The 15,282-nt window shown below is 32.0% G+C and overlaps 1 protein-coding gene across 1 annotated transcript in view; it reads right to left on the bottom strand.

Annotated features, from left to right (window-relative positions):
* Positions 1–11,433: 11,433 nt before the first annotated feature.
* LOC145334203 (uncharacterized) overlaps positions 11,434–15,282 on the bottom strand; it is a 38,072-nt gene continuing 34,223 nt past the window's right edge. The window contains exons 9-12 of the mRNA XM_080179576.1: positions 14,611–14,705; positions 13,159–13,230; positions 12,310–12,387; positions 11,434–11,786 (exon numbers count right to left, since the gene is read on the bottom strand). Coding sequence (XP_080035702.1) covers positions 11,627–11,786; positions 12,310–12,387; positions 13,159–13,230; positions 14,611–14,705 — 405 coding nt within the window. The 3' untranslated portion in view covers positions 11,434–11,626. The remainder of the gene's footprint in view (positions 11,787–12,309; positions 12,388–13,158; positions 13,231–14,610; positions 14,706–15,282) is intronic.

Here is a 15,282-nt window from a genome sequence, read left to right as displayed (position 1 = left end):
TAAGATATAATTAAACTGTTGAGAATTTATAACAGTAATAAAGAAGAGATATGTCAGCAGTAACTAATACAATATCTTCTAATCTCAAACAAAAATTCAGTAGAGATCAGAGGGAGGGGGGCCGAGGGAAGGAGGAGGTGTAAGGTTAGTGTACCCCCAAAAAGGCAAAATACTTTAATTACTTTATCATTTGATTCCGTGCTTATTTGGTTACGGGGGGGGGGGGGGTGGGTTAAGGCAAAAAGCTACCGCTCCAACTCTAGAAAAAAGCTACATTCGCTGGTGAAAAGTGTAAAAATGCTTTTCTTTTAAAACTGGAATATTTTATGTTTTAAAAGATTTCGTGATTTTGCAAGATTTTTATACTATTAGATATTATGTATAAAAATTGTCGTCAATTTAGGTTGCTAACATGGACATCACTTATTGGGCAGTACGTTCACTCAGTAAGAAAGAGGGGATGGGTTGGGTGAATGGAAAGGGGGGGGGGGGCTTATTTTAGCCATTTGCAAGTTTCACTTTTAGTATTAGAGTAAGATCCAAGTAATAATAAATCTATTTGTATAAAATACAATTGCACATTTTACAACAATAAATCTCTTTATGGTAGCTGGACAAAGTATCTAAAAATCAGCCATGTAACGTCATAAAGATGAGGGATTATCCATCTCTTGTTCAGGGTTTTTTTTCCACTTCTTCTCTCATCTCCCTCATTTTTATGACGTCACATGGCTGATTTTTGAGACACTTTGTTTAGTAATCTCTTTATGAAGTATATGTGATACTGATTTTGTTATTGATAACATTATAACAAATAATGATAAAAACAACCACCATATTTTTATAATCAAGCCCGGATTATCTGCATTTCATATTAATAGAACAGCTATAATGCTCTACAATTAAAATATGTCCGTATGTATGTCAAATTGTGCAACAATTTAAGTATGTACTTTCTAGTATGGCTTCGAAACCGATTAACATCCGCTGAATTAGAACCGTTTCTTAGCCCTACTGAAAAATCATGTATATTATTGTATTACAGACAGTTTTCCACGAATATTAAAATAAAAATCATAAAATTAATAACTGTTTTGTTAGCCCTGGCCTTTGACCCCTCAGGAATCAAAACTGGTTTTAAACTTTTGATTTTGAATTTTATTTTATTATCAGCGGAAAAAAACAATTGTGATTTGATATTTTTTTAATTGATAAAATTGATATTCAAAAACTGTTTATAGGTTGTTATTGGCTATCGCAAATAAATTTATCGACCATTGTCTTATCCCTTAAGATCCCTGTAATTTAGTCTCTCCTAATAAAAACAGGAACGAAGGGGACATTAGGATGTTTATTACACTAGTCCCCAAAGTTTAATCATAACGTTTTCTTATATGTTGGCTTAACAACTTTGGGTACTTTTTGGATTGTATTTTAATTGGTTGGTTTAGTGTTCAAATGTTTCAGCCAATAATTGTAATCATCAGAAGGGAATATTTTGTATATCATCATTTGGATGTACATCAATTTTTCGAGCATTGACTTACCCTATCTAAAGATCCCTGTAAAAGAAACCTACATTTTGTTTGGGTCAAATGTGCTTTGTTAGTTAGCAACAAGTTCAATATAAATCCTTTGATTTTCTTTTTAACCCGGGGCAACATTTGTAAAGGTTTCCTGTTAAAAATGTCAGATTTTTTTCTACACATGCTTTCATTTGTGGCGTAGCTACTCTATATTTTGTTGTCTGAGTACGAATGGATGTATGTCCATGTAGACTCATCTACGAGAATTTTTTTATTTTTTATTTTTTTTTTTGGGGGGGGGGGTAAGAGGTTATTTTCATTGACCTATGAGAAACTTCATTGTGAATGAGAACCATGTCGGTCCATTGCATCGGTTAGTTAGATATTAAGGTACACACAAACAGTATTCCTGTTACTTTTAAATAAGCATAAACTTGTTCCCCATAACAGGGAAGTATTATGCAGGTCTTTTTCTTCATATTTCTAGTTAAACAGTAGCTCAAATTGACGAGGACCAAACTGCAAAACTTTTGCACCACTTTTGACGTCATATTCTCCATCTCTTTTTAGGAATTTTCTTTCCCACTTCTCCTCTCATCTTCCTCATTATATGACGTCACAGGAACCAAAAGTTATGCAGTTTGGTCTTCGTAGCTCAAATTCTTTAAATTCCTTCAACATTATTTTTTTGTTACCTTAAAATTTTTCTATTTATTTTAATTCAGTGTCTTGCGGAAGGAAGGGAGGGGAAATTGGGCTGCTTATTACATTGTCCCCAAAGTTTTATAATGAAGTTTTCTTATTCGGTGGCTTAACAAGTTTGGGGACTTTTATTGAATTTGATTAGGTGGTTTATTAAGTTGAGTATTAAAACGTTCCAACCACTATTTATAATCCAAAGAAGAATAATTTTGTGTGTTATCATGGGGGATGTACACAAATTTTTGACCATTGTTTTTAATCCCTTCAGATGCATGGTCTTACGGTCTTGTTTAAAATCTAACCTTTAGTATTTTTTCTCAATGTACTCATTATATTTATGATGTTTTAAAGTACTTTTAGAATAACTTATCATGGAATAGACAATAATAAATTGATGTACATCACACACTAAATTACCCCTCCTCTAGATTAAAATTAGTGGTTAAAACGTTTGAATACTCGTCTTTAAAAACCAACCAATCAAAATTCAGTAAAAGTCTCCGAAGTTGTTGAGCCAACGAAAAAGAAAACGTTATTTTAAAACTCTGGGGACTATTGTAATGAACAGCCCATAGTCCCTTCTTTCTAATATAACATTTTGTAATGAAGCCACTATATAAGTTATACATGCTTGTAGGTCTATTTGTCCGTTACCAGTAAGAAATAACAATATTTACTGGTATTTCATTTTTTTATGTAATCAATCTTTTAAGAAATTAGATATCATCTTATGGATGTTATCATCCTTGTTACAACAAAAAGTTAATGAACTGTTATTACTTTATTAGTAGTAATTATTTGAAATCATCTAAAATATAATTACGTAAGTTAAATTCTTAGAAGCAAAAATATAACCCACTTTGTACATCTGTGTGTCCATCAGATATTGGGAAAGGTTGATTTTTCAGGGATTAGACAATGGCCGAAAAATTTATATACATCCCAAAGAATATTCACAAAATTACCCCTACCATAGATTATAATTAGTGGTTGAAACGTTTGACATTTTCCCCCCTGTCATAATATCCACGAATATTTTACATCCATTCCAGTCAATGACTTGCGAACATATAAAGACCCCCCCTACCCAATAATTAACTAATTAAATTATGGTGTGCCTACTTAATTAAGATGATCTTTTCAACAAATGTACTTATTAACATCCTTTTAATTTAGCTATCACAACCACACAAAAAAACATGTATCGCAGCTATTCTTTTAATTGCATTGTCTGTCTGTCCGTCTTGTTTTTGAATCTCTATTAAACTTTTAATGGAAAACAAACGAAATTTCAAAACATTATTAAGATTCTCATCAAATGGATCGAGAACTCAATAAATCCAATGCTTAACGATATCTTAACGGACAAACAAACAATAAAGCCATAAACAACCCGATGACTTAAACAGCCTAAAGCTATCCTGGGACCTATTTAAAACTTAACACACCAACCAATCAAATATCAATAATATTCTCCAAAGTTGTAAAGCCAACGAATAAGAAAACGTTACCATGAAATTTAGGAATCCAGTGTAATAAACAGCCAACTGTCCCCTCCCTCCCTCATATTATATAATTGTACGAAAGTGATGGCACACCATTTGCCCTTTTTCTTTTTTAATCCTCTATTTCCCATTTCAAAAACAGCTTTAGGTGCTTTTTAATAGCAAAGCTACTCGATAATTCGGCTGTCTGGTTGTGAAAGTATGAAAAGATGTGCTAGGCTAAAATGATATCACATATTTATTGTATAGCATAATAGACAATTTTTCACTGATAGTAAAATTAATTCCTGATGGGTTGACAAAGAAGGGGGCAATGGCTTTAGCCTACAAAACAGGGATTATTAAATATTTTTTTTTCGAGGAAAATTGTCTATAATACGATACGATTCATGTTCATTCAGTACAGCTCATAGCTGACATTTTAAAAAGTACTAGCTTCAAAGAACGGGTTCTTAATATAATATAAAGTCGAAAATTGTCGACATGAAACTAATCAATTAAACTTGCATATCAAAAGTATGCTAATAGGTAGCTGTCTATAGTGCCCTAGCAAAATGGAGATAAATGTCACTGCTTTTAACCTACCTATTCTATTGACGTTATAAAATACCTTGTACCCCTTCTCTTTTCCAGGTGGTTATTTTTGCCCGTCCTCTTTCTCTTTCTCCATACTATGCCGTCAATAGAATTTGTAGGTCAAAAGCTGCAACATCTATCCATATTTTCCTAGGGCATTAAAAACAGTTACTAGTACTGCTAATAGTTTTCAAAGATAAGATATGTTGCTGTGAACGGTGTTTGTTCTTGTCGTATTACATAACCTTATCTGTTTCATAAACAAACATACAAGAAGACATTAATTAATGTGGTTGTACTTTTAGTACGATAAAAAAGGCCTAAAACATTAATATTTTGTTAAGAATGAGAGAAAATGATTACAAGCAAAGCTCAAAAGACAAAACATTGGGGAACATTTGGGAATAGTCCCTTTCGTGGCAACGCCCCTAAATGGGCGATTCGTAATTAAAATGACTTTTGATAGACTATTTTAGGTTAGGTTAGGTTGTATTGGGTTAGGTGATTGCCCCGCTTGGTTATGCAATTGGCTCCGCAGGGTTAGAGACCCCCGCAGGGGCTAGAAATAGGAGAAAAGCTACTGTGAAAAAAAAACGAAGAATTGGCCCTTAAGGAGCGTTGCCACGAAAGGGACTATACCCTAACATTTTACTTTGAATAATTATGAACCAGAATATTTTTTTTAAAATCTCTAATTAAAAAGATGTTAATCTAATGGAATTGCTCATCTCATTACAGAAATTTTCATCTTTAAAATCGATAGGACCAAGGGCGTCCAAGCTTTTTCATATGGGGGGATTGGTAAAATTTTAAAAATGAAAATTTTAGGGGTGGCTATAGCACCCCCAAGTCCTTTTTTATTGGGAGGGGGGGGGAATCTTTATATCATAGAGGCAACTACGTCCAAGCTTTTTTATTTGGGAGCGGATGGGTTAATCACCCCTTCCCCCCCCCCCCCCTTGGACGTCCCAGGGTAGGACGATACTTTACTACTTTATTAAAATTTTTGAACCTCCGGCCTAAAAGTATAATTTAATAAATCCAAAGAAGTCTTGAACTTTTAATCAGCATCTGACATTCGCAGTACAACCAGGGAGCTAGGGATAAGACAATTGCCGGTAATGTATCACCTCCTCCAATGCGTATACCCAGGGATCTGAAGAGATAAGACAATGCCCGATAAAATAATGTACATCCCTAATGATGATACACAAAATTACCCCTTCTGTAGATTAAAACTAGTGTTTGAAACGTTTGAACACTGAACCTAATTAATCAATCATTCAAAATTCACTAAAGTCCCCAAAGTTGTGAAGCAAACGAATAGGAAAACGTTATTATAAAATTTTGGGAACTAGTGCAATAAACAGATTATTGTTCCCTCCCTCCCCGGAACTACCAGACTATGATTTACATTTCATAATTTGAATTCTTCAAAGAGAAAGTCTTAATTCTAATCTTATTTGAAATAAAAAAAACAAGGATGATAACATCCATAAAAGCTAAGCTCTGAAACGGTAGGAAAAACGAACAATAACTCTTGTAGAGTGTCAAAACTTAATAAGCAGAACATTGATTTCTAATTTTACATAGATTTGTTGCGAAATTGCTTAAATATTGGACACAGTAAAAAGACATACTTTCATTTTTAGGATTTGATTATAGAATTGCCTTACTTATAATATTTTACCTAGTTTGATATCAATAGGACAATTCTAACATGCCTAAATTAATGGAAAGAGATGTTGTTGAATTTTGATTAGTAGGTTCCGAGCTAGCAGTGTCAAACTTTTTAAGCAATAATTTTAAACGACAGAAGGTCTAACTTTGTTTACAATCAATGGGAATGTTTACAAATTTAACCAAAATATTTCTACAAGATGTTGAGATTCCCTTTAAAATGAATATATCTTGTATCAATAAATGACACAAATTTATTCAGTATGAAACATGATATTATCTTAAATCTGTATAGTGGCTTCGCCAATAAATTTATACGATAAATGTATAACTAGATAACTATCAGTACCTGGATCCACCTGTAAGGGACCTTTTTCGCCTGCTAGCAAATTGTTTCCTGCTACTCGGCTGTACTAATATACCTGATGCTATTGGTTTTTTTTCAAGGACCCAATTGAAAGTCGGCATGAGGTTATTGGGATGGGGACATACATTTATTTAACCTCTTCACCATTTACTGTTTTACTCTAATACTTCGCCCCTAGAGGGATTGAGAATTTACCACATGTTATAGCACAGTTCCACCGTATGTTACTCCTTATTTGTTTTGTTTTTTAACAGACAAAAAAGTTCTACTGGCTTTTAGTAAAATAACATGATTTCAGAACTAATTCAGAAGTACTACTCATGATAAATGCATTTTTTATAAGTTTACTAAAAGCCAGAAGACCTCGTAATCAGCCATCTTTCCCAATTCACAATAGAATAAAACCTTATTTTATGTGCAAATCCATAAGAAAATTGAATTTTAACGTGAATTCTAAGCCTAAATCATGCAAAGTTCAATAGTTAGACAAAATCTCTGAAAAATAGAGTCAAATGGGTTTACTATTACTAAGATCTTTTGTTTTAGTAGGTCAGATTTTTTATTTCAAAGATCTTGTGTTACTTAGTTGATCTATAATGATTGTTTTTGTCTCACAAACAAACTATTTCTTTAATAAATAAGATTATATTGGGCATGATAATCTTTGTTAAAAGTATTTGAACATTTAGGTATAAATAGTTTTATGTATGAAGCTTAAAAACCAGGGATCTCAAGGGAAGAGACAATGGATGATAAATTGATATCCAGCCCCAAACGAAAATAACCTTTGAATAGGCTTAAATTATTGGTGGAGAAGTTTGGACACTGCTTTTTTCGCCAACCAATCATTTTATTAAGTACCCATATTTTTTAGCCAACGAATTAAAGAAAATGTTTATAAAACCTTTGATAACAGTATGATTTAAAATCCATTGTCCCTTCTCTCTCTCTCATGGTAACAACAGGCCCATTTATCATATTGACCTTTATGATTTTCTCTGGTGTACTGTCCAAAATATTTAGCTGTTTCCCTAATATTGCATTTGTACCAAAATGTATATGTGACAAAGCCTCAAGCTTAAACCCGCTTGGATGCTTTAAAGTTTAGTTGAATATAGGGATTGCAATATTTAGGTCAGGTTTAGACTTTTAATTTTTATTTCAGATTGTAAGAGGTTTATTTACCTGAGGCTTACAGGCAGCAGACGCGCGGCTGCCGATTCCTGTACAATCGAACGTTTTTTTATGCTTATTTAAGATTAGAATTAAGTACCTGCAATTATGCAATCACCACGGGGATAGCGCCCCGCAGGATATAGCCCCTCGCAGGATCTAGAAATAAGTTGTTTTTGTTCAACAATTCAAACTATAAGGGTGTGTGAGTGGGGTTTCATTGGTCAATTAAAGAATATGAGTAAAACACCAAATATTTGGTATATATATTAGGGTGGGTTGATTTGGACGTTTTTTACCTGAGGCTCAATTTTTTTCCCTTTTGATTTAAAACTTGCATGATAATTCCTATAACAGTTAGGTAAGATTTAGAAAGCGTAGCAACTCTATAATCAGAAAGTCTGTATGAAAACAAGGTACAATTCTTTAAGTAAAACACCTCTATAATCAAATTCTAAAAATCAAAGAATGTTCTTTTTTTGTATCCTGTATTTATGCAATTTTGCAACATATTTATGGACAGTTTTGTTTAGACTTACATACCAATGTTGCACTTATTAAGTTCTGACACTCTACAAGTCTTATTGTTCGTTTGTTTTTCCTTTTGATTTTAGAGCTTAGCTTTTTATCCTTGTTACTTACTGCATTTACTAGGCTTGTTAAAACAAGTAAATTTAACATTAAAAATTGACCTTTAGAAAGAATATACAACTTGGAAAAGAAAATGGAACGTTAAGTAAGTCGTAAAAGTAGGTATACTTTTTACGAAGAGAATATTTAAATCAGGTGCGGTTTAAAGTAAAATTTAGCTGAAGACGATTATTTCTAAAAAGTGTAAGAACTCTAGAGTAGAAAGGGGAGTGTTTAGAGGTGTCGACAACCCCTTTAAAATTAAATTTGTAAGGCATGCTTTCTTACTCTTAAAAATCCGCCTAGTTACTCGCTGTCTTTGACGACTAAACCTCTTAACGTATAAGTATATTATGTCCACGCAAAAATATTAACCGAAAAAAAGAAGGCTTAGAATACCCAATTATGCACATTTCGCAGGGCACATTAATGCGCGAAAAAAATAATATTTTACGCGCGTAAATAAGCTGTTTGAAACAAGCTTTCCCTGTGTATCATTTGACTTATTCCAGATTTTGTATAGACACTTTCTTTGCAGGACACATTAATGCGCGAAAAATTATCATTTTACGCGCGTTTTATTCAAACGGGTCATCTCAAAAAACGCCTATCTCAGAAAACGCCTATCTCTCCCTATGTATCATTTTACTTATTCCATATTTTATATGGACACTTTTTTCTGCCTTTAGCCGGCTGGCACCCCTAAAAAGTCATCGATTTTTGGATATAATTGGTTCTAAGAACAGTTTACAGTGAACTGCCCATCAGGACTTTCTTGTAGAGTTGGCATGCTGGTAGATAAAACACACAACAATATTTCAATTTTTATTTATTTCATATATAATGTCACAAAAAACATATAGTTAATGGCAATTTTGATGACAATTATATACGGTGACAGTCATTTAATTAAAGTTAGGAACAGTTATTCCAGTAATGGTTCGAAACCGATTAATATCCGCTGGTTTGGAGCCGGTTCTCAGGCATACTGAAATTCATGTATAGCATTGTATAACAGACAATTTTCCACAAATAATAAAATAAAAATCTTAAAATTGATAACAATTTTGTTAGCCCGGGGCCTTCTGACCATAGGGGCTAAACAAACTGGTTTAATCCTTTAACTTTTTTAATATCTGCGGAAAGCTGTCTATATTACAATGCGATAAATAACTATTATTTGAATCATGCTATGTTCGTGTTAAATAAAATGTGAGTTTAGGGGAGATGATAAATTAGTTAAAAACTAGAAAAACACAGAAAAACAACGCATGATTCAATTAATTTGTCCCTGCAATTTTAAAATTAAAATGTAGCAAGTTATAATTTAATGGTCGACAATTCATACTTTACAAGTTTGTACAGTTTAAATAATACACTTGGCATATTGGCAAAAATATGATATTCTATAAATGGTTTATTGCTATTTTTATTCAGTTTGCGAACACTTCATCTTTTTTTGCTTAGTAAATTTACTAAAATCTTATCCTAACCTTTAACTTTCCTTTGCTATACAGGATTCTATTACATTTCAAGAAAGATAATAACTTCAAATTAATGAATTTGCCGCTGAAATAAACCAATATATCAATATGTCAATATACCTGCATTTTATTGCAGAGTTTAAAGGGATAAGACAATGGTTAATAAATTGATAAACATTCTCAATGATGATACAAAAAATTATAACTTCTGTAGGTCAAAATTATTGGTTAAAACGTTTGAAGTTAATTAACCAACCAATCAAAATTCACTAAAGTCCCCAAAGTTGTTAAGACAATCAATAAGAAAATGTTATTATAAAACTTTGGGGACAAGTATAATAAACAGCCTATTGGCCCCTCTCTTTCTGGTTTTATTTTATTATGCTATTGGTTAATTTTAGCGGTAGATTTAAAATTAGAAAATTTTAAGATGTGTTGACTTACTATGACATTTAAAGTGCACATTTTATTAAAAATTCACTGAAAATAGTACATGTTCCACTAAACCAAAAAAAAGTTAAAATCGTGAAAAGTAAAGAAAAGGTGAAAAAAATAATTATATGAAATTTGACAGGGATTTAGAAATAATCCAATGTACTAAAAATAGCGCAGAACAGGGATATTGTATCCGAAGAAAAACTATTTTGCCAGTAATTTTTCTGCCGGTAAAAAAATAAAACGTTACTTTATTTTATTGATAAGAAAATACATAAAACCTGCTTTTATTGCAGTAAGTTTCAGAAAAATAATACATTTTGTCTATAATTGAGAATCAACTGACAAATTGCCTGGCATTGATGTCGACATATGGACCTAATTAAGCGTTTTCATTAAATAATGCTATTCTGATTATCAAAGTTTTTACTTCTCCCTTTTTCTCCAACATTATTCTAAGAAATTTAAATTGAATTATCGAATTGATAATCAGTATTGCCATTAAGGAAAGAAAATTCTGCAAAGCTAAACTATAAGCGAGAGTGTCTTTCTGTTTGTCCTAAACGCAGAATCTCCCCATCTCTCTCTCACACACACACACACACACATACACACATTCCTTGACTGAGGGGTATGTATTCCTTACTCATCTATTGATACTAGGGACGCAGCCGCTTGTATTAATATAGAAATGTGATGTTTAAAGACTTTCTTTTTATAAATGGTTTTAATTAAGAGCTAAATATTATTTCTTCAAATATCATATCCTTGACCTTGTCTTTATTTTAATGATTTGAAGGACTTTTATATCCATAGGTAGCGCAGCTATGTAGAATGTACACGAATATCAAAATTACTATGCGAGTAGCTACACTTGTTCAAATTAAAGCATATTTTATTATTTTGATTTTTAAAAATAAATTTAATTAATTTTGTCAATTACAAAATGGCCATATTTTTGGTATTTTTGACTTGCATTATAGTTTATGTTTTGTTTGTTATACAGCTTACAAGTTTATAATAAGGGTTTAGCACTAATTTTTTTTCTATAAAAATTAATTTATAGCATCGCATTACAGACAATATTCCACAAATATTTTTAAAAATCATTAATTTTTAAGGCCGGGTCTTTGGCCCCTAACAAATCTGGTTTTAATCTTATAACTTTAAACTTTAATATCTGTGGAAAACGATGCTGTGAGTATTGGTGCAAAAAATATAACGTAACAAAAAAAATTAGCCAATTAGAGGCCGTTATTGACCAATGGTAAAATTTATAGTGGACTCTCATTGGCTAATTTTTTTTTGTTACGTCATATTTTTTGCACCAATACTCACAGCATCGTGGAAAACTGTTTTTAATACGATGCTATAAATAGCTTTTCTTTCCCAATTATTGGGTTTATAAAAATTATAAAAAAAGTCTGTAACTTTCTTTGATTTTTGAAAGATACAGAAATCAAAAATTGTCTGAGATGTATTTTTTAATATTAAATTATTCAGAGTCAGACATAAAGACATTACACTACTTTATGTTATACATACATTTTATTTACGAATAGGAAATCTGTTGAAAGTTGTGAACGGATAGCTGAATTGATTGTTCGGCCTTGCAATACTGGGCTGTTGGTTGTTGTTTAGTCTTGCCACAGGCTGTTGGGCTGTTCTGGATTCTGATGGCTGTTGAAGGTGTGATGGGTTTGAGCCTAGTTGGATTAACAACGTTATTATGATAAAAATTTTAAAGCTTCATATAATAAACAACTTCCCGCGAATATTGAAATGAAAAGTATAAGATTGAATAATTTAACGATTTTTATTTGAATATTCGTGGAAATTTTCTGTAATACAAATTAATATGATTTTTCAGCATGACTGAAAACCAGTTCTAATCCTAATTTCAGAGCAACACTGGAAACTACAATATAATACGAATTGAAAAACAAACAAAAACAATTTTAAAATGTACTAAAATTTAATAGTAGGAAAATCTGTTTTTTTCTTATGATACCTTATTTATCTAGCTAATATATGGGAAAATAATACAATATATATAATAATATCACTTGCTGAAAAGTTGGAGGCTAGTTATTTTTACAAATAGCATATTAATTTATTAATCTATAATACAATATATATAATATTATCAGTTGCTGAAAAGTTGGAGGCTAGTTATTTTTACAAATAGCATATTAGTTTATTAATCTATAAGGCAAACGTTGTTAATTCCTTGGTTAAGAGTTAGGGAAGCTGAGCTTGGACCAGCAAATGGTTGCGGGCGTCGGGACTTGAACTCGTTATCTCGGGTGCTGAATTAAAACAAGGGTGTTATTATTTATGGTTCCAGGACAAACGCAAGAGTCCCAAACGTTGGAGTGGACAAAAGTGTTAAAATATTAATTTCTATACAGGTTAGGTTAGGTTAAGATATGAATATACAAATAAGCCCCCCGCAGGGGTTAGGCATTTATAAATAGCTTAAAATAGGTAAGGTTAGGTTAAGTTTCCACTCTGACGTTTGTCCACTCCGACGTTTGGGACTCCTGCGTTTGTCCTTGGACCTTATTCATGAGTGGCATGAATATGAAATAAAAACATATCTTTAAAAATAATATTTTAACTTGAGTCATGAGAATTTTTGTAAGATTTTGTTTAATTTTTGTAGATTTTTATGTGATTTTGAAGGATTATTACAAAAACAATTTTGCCTCCACTTCAGTTCTCGGGAGCCGCGCGTTAACCACGGCGAAACATTAAATTCAAACCCGTTTGGATGCATCATTTATTTTTAAAAAATGATGGATTGCAATATTTGGGTTAGGTTTAAACTTTTAGCTGATTTTAAAAAATGTAAAAGGTTGATTTCCCTGAGGCTTATAGCCGTCTGACGTGCAGCTGCCGAGCCCTGAATTTGAATTGCATTTCATCAACAGACGGAGAGTTATTTGGAATTACATATGAAAAAGTTATAGAGCTTTCAATTTCTTAATTTTTTATCCTTTAACCTTCTTCTTAAATAATACTTGAGGTACAAAAAATCTACCAATAAATTTAATGGCCAGTGTATGCCAGGTTTTTACCTGATAAAATTATTATTGAAACTTCTGAACTTGGAAGCCAATTTTTCCTCCGGATGTACATCGACTGGTAATCTGTGTCGAGGGAATGTCAATCAAAGCCACCATAGTACTGATTTTATATAAAAACCCACAATAAGTTTATTGCAAAAAAAGATAAAATATGTCGGGAATCTAAAGGTATAACACAATGGCCGATAAATTTACCCCTTCTGTAGATAACAATTAGTGGTTGAAAAGTTTGGACATTAATGAACCAACCAATCAAAATTTAATAAATGTCGCCAAAGATTTTAAGCCAACGAATATAAAAAAGTTATCATAAAACTTTAGGGACTAATGTAATAACCAGCCCAATGTCCCCCCTTTCCGTGAAAAAGGAATGCCTGGGGAAATAAAAGGGGTTTGTTCAATTTCATCATCTTCTATATCAGGGATAAGGGATAGGAAACCTGGCCATTAATTAGGTCCCGGCCTAGATTCTAAAGGGATATTGCAACTATTACAAATTACTATCAAACTGGCGGACGCTCCCAAGTAGCTATAGCTCTAAACCAATAAGAATCGGCCTGTTTTTAACAACCAATCACCAATTGGCGAAAATTTTAGAAGCAGACAATTCTCGAAAAAATAATGATTTCGTCTGCTACTAAAAAATAAATATAAATGGTGTTTGATCACATTAGCTTAATTATTAAATCTGCTTAGAGTTAACCATTAAAAAAGGGCCATATAGAAAAAACAAAAATAACGGGATTATCTTTTGGAAAGGAGGTAGCTACGAATTTTCATTTGGTAGTTTATAAATTAGATGTTGTATTTTGAATTTTAAAAATTTAATACGGAATTGATACAACATCTTAACCCTAATATATGTACAATACAACACAGTACAAATATATCACTACGTAATAGTATCCAAAGAATACTTGATAGAATGTTACCCAAGTGCATATTAATTTATTTATTTTGAATTTTATTTAGCAATGAAATTTTCAAATAAAATTTTTACTCATTAATAAAAATGCAAATAATACAAACTAAAATCTGTCTGAGGGAAACCCAACGATAGCTTTCTGACAGTTCAAATTACCAAAGTAAAAGATAAAAAAATTTTGGGAGAGAAAAAAACTTCATTTTAACAAAAGCCATTAATATATAGGTTTATAAAAAGTTATGTTTTTTACTTTAAACTAGCTACCTGAATTTGATTCTATACTTTATCTACACACACACACACAGCTTTTTTATTACCGTAATATACGAACGACTGCGCCATCCCAAAACTGGTTTATTAGGCTAGAAATAGGCCTAGGCTTGAAATAGGCCTGAAATAATATTTTCCTACGTTTCCCATCCCTTATCCCTGTTCTATATTGGTCTTACTTTGTAACATGACAATCACGCAACCTTTCTCCAATAAACTTCTACTAGTGCAGCGAGTTTGATTAACACCTGTCTGGGAGGGGAACAAATGACTTTGTGGGTTTTCTGGCGGTCAAACTCTCCTGGTTGCTGCTACTGCGAAATTGGTTCACAAACAGTTTATCCTAAAATATTTTAGATTAGTTCATTGTACATTTGTAGCACAACACAGGGTTTTTAATGTATAAGACAATGGTCGATAAATTCATGTACATCCCCAATGATGAAACACAAATTACCCCTTCTGTAGATGAAAATAAGTGGTTGAAACTTTTGGACACTTAACTAAATAACCCAACCAATCAAAATTAAACAAAAGTCCCCAAGGTCGTTAAGCCAAGGAATAAAAAAATGTTATTATAAGACTTTGGGGACTTTGGAAACAACATCAAGCGAATATTTTTATGAGTTATTATGTCACGATATTCAAGCAAAGGGCAATAAGCATTTTTTTCAGTAAGAATGATTGTAAAATGAATGCAATTTTACTGGTTTGACAATGTGATACTTGTGTGGAAATTAATGCACACCAATTAAAATCATGGAGGGAGGGGGCATTGGGCTGTTTATTAAGAGATATAAGTTTTCCGGAATTGTAATGTAGGGAGTAGATTTGAAATCTGCATCAAATTTTAAGGATTTTTTATAAAATTCGTTTTTTGTATAATTCTTTATCTAAAAGCGGAAATACAAATTAAGTTA

Source organism: Acartia tonsa, chromosome 12, assembly GCF_053477335.1.
Source record: "Acartia tonsa isolate MP-2025a chromosome 12, ASM5347733v1, whole genome shotgun sequence".
In the NCBI taxonomy this organism is placed as follows: domain Eukaryota; kingdom Metazoa; phylum Arthropoda; class Copepoda; order Calanoida; family Acartiidae; genus Acartia; species Acartia tonsa.
The sequence above is the reverse complement of the archived record's forward strand: the minus strand, read 5'-3'. Positions and strand labels throughout refer to the sequence as shown.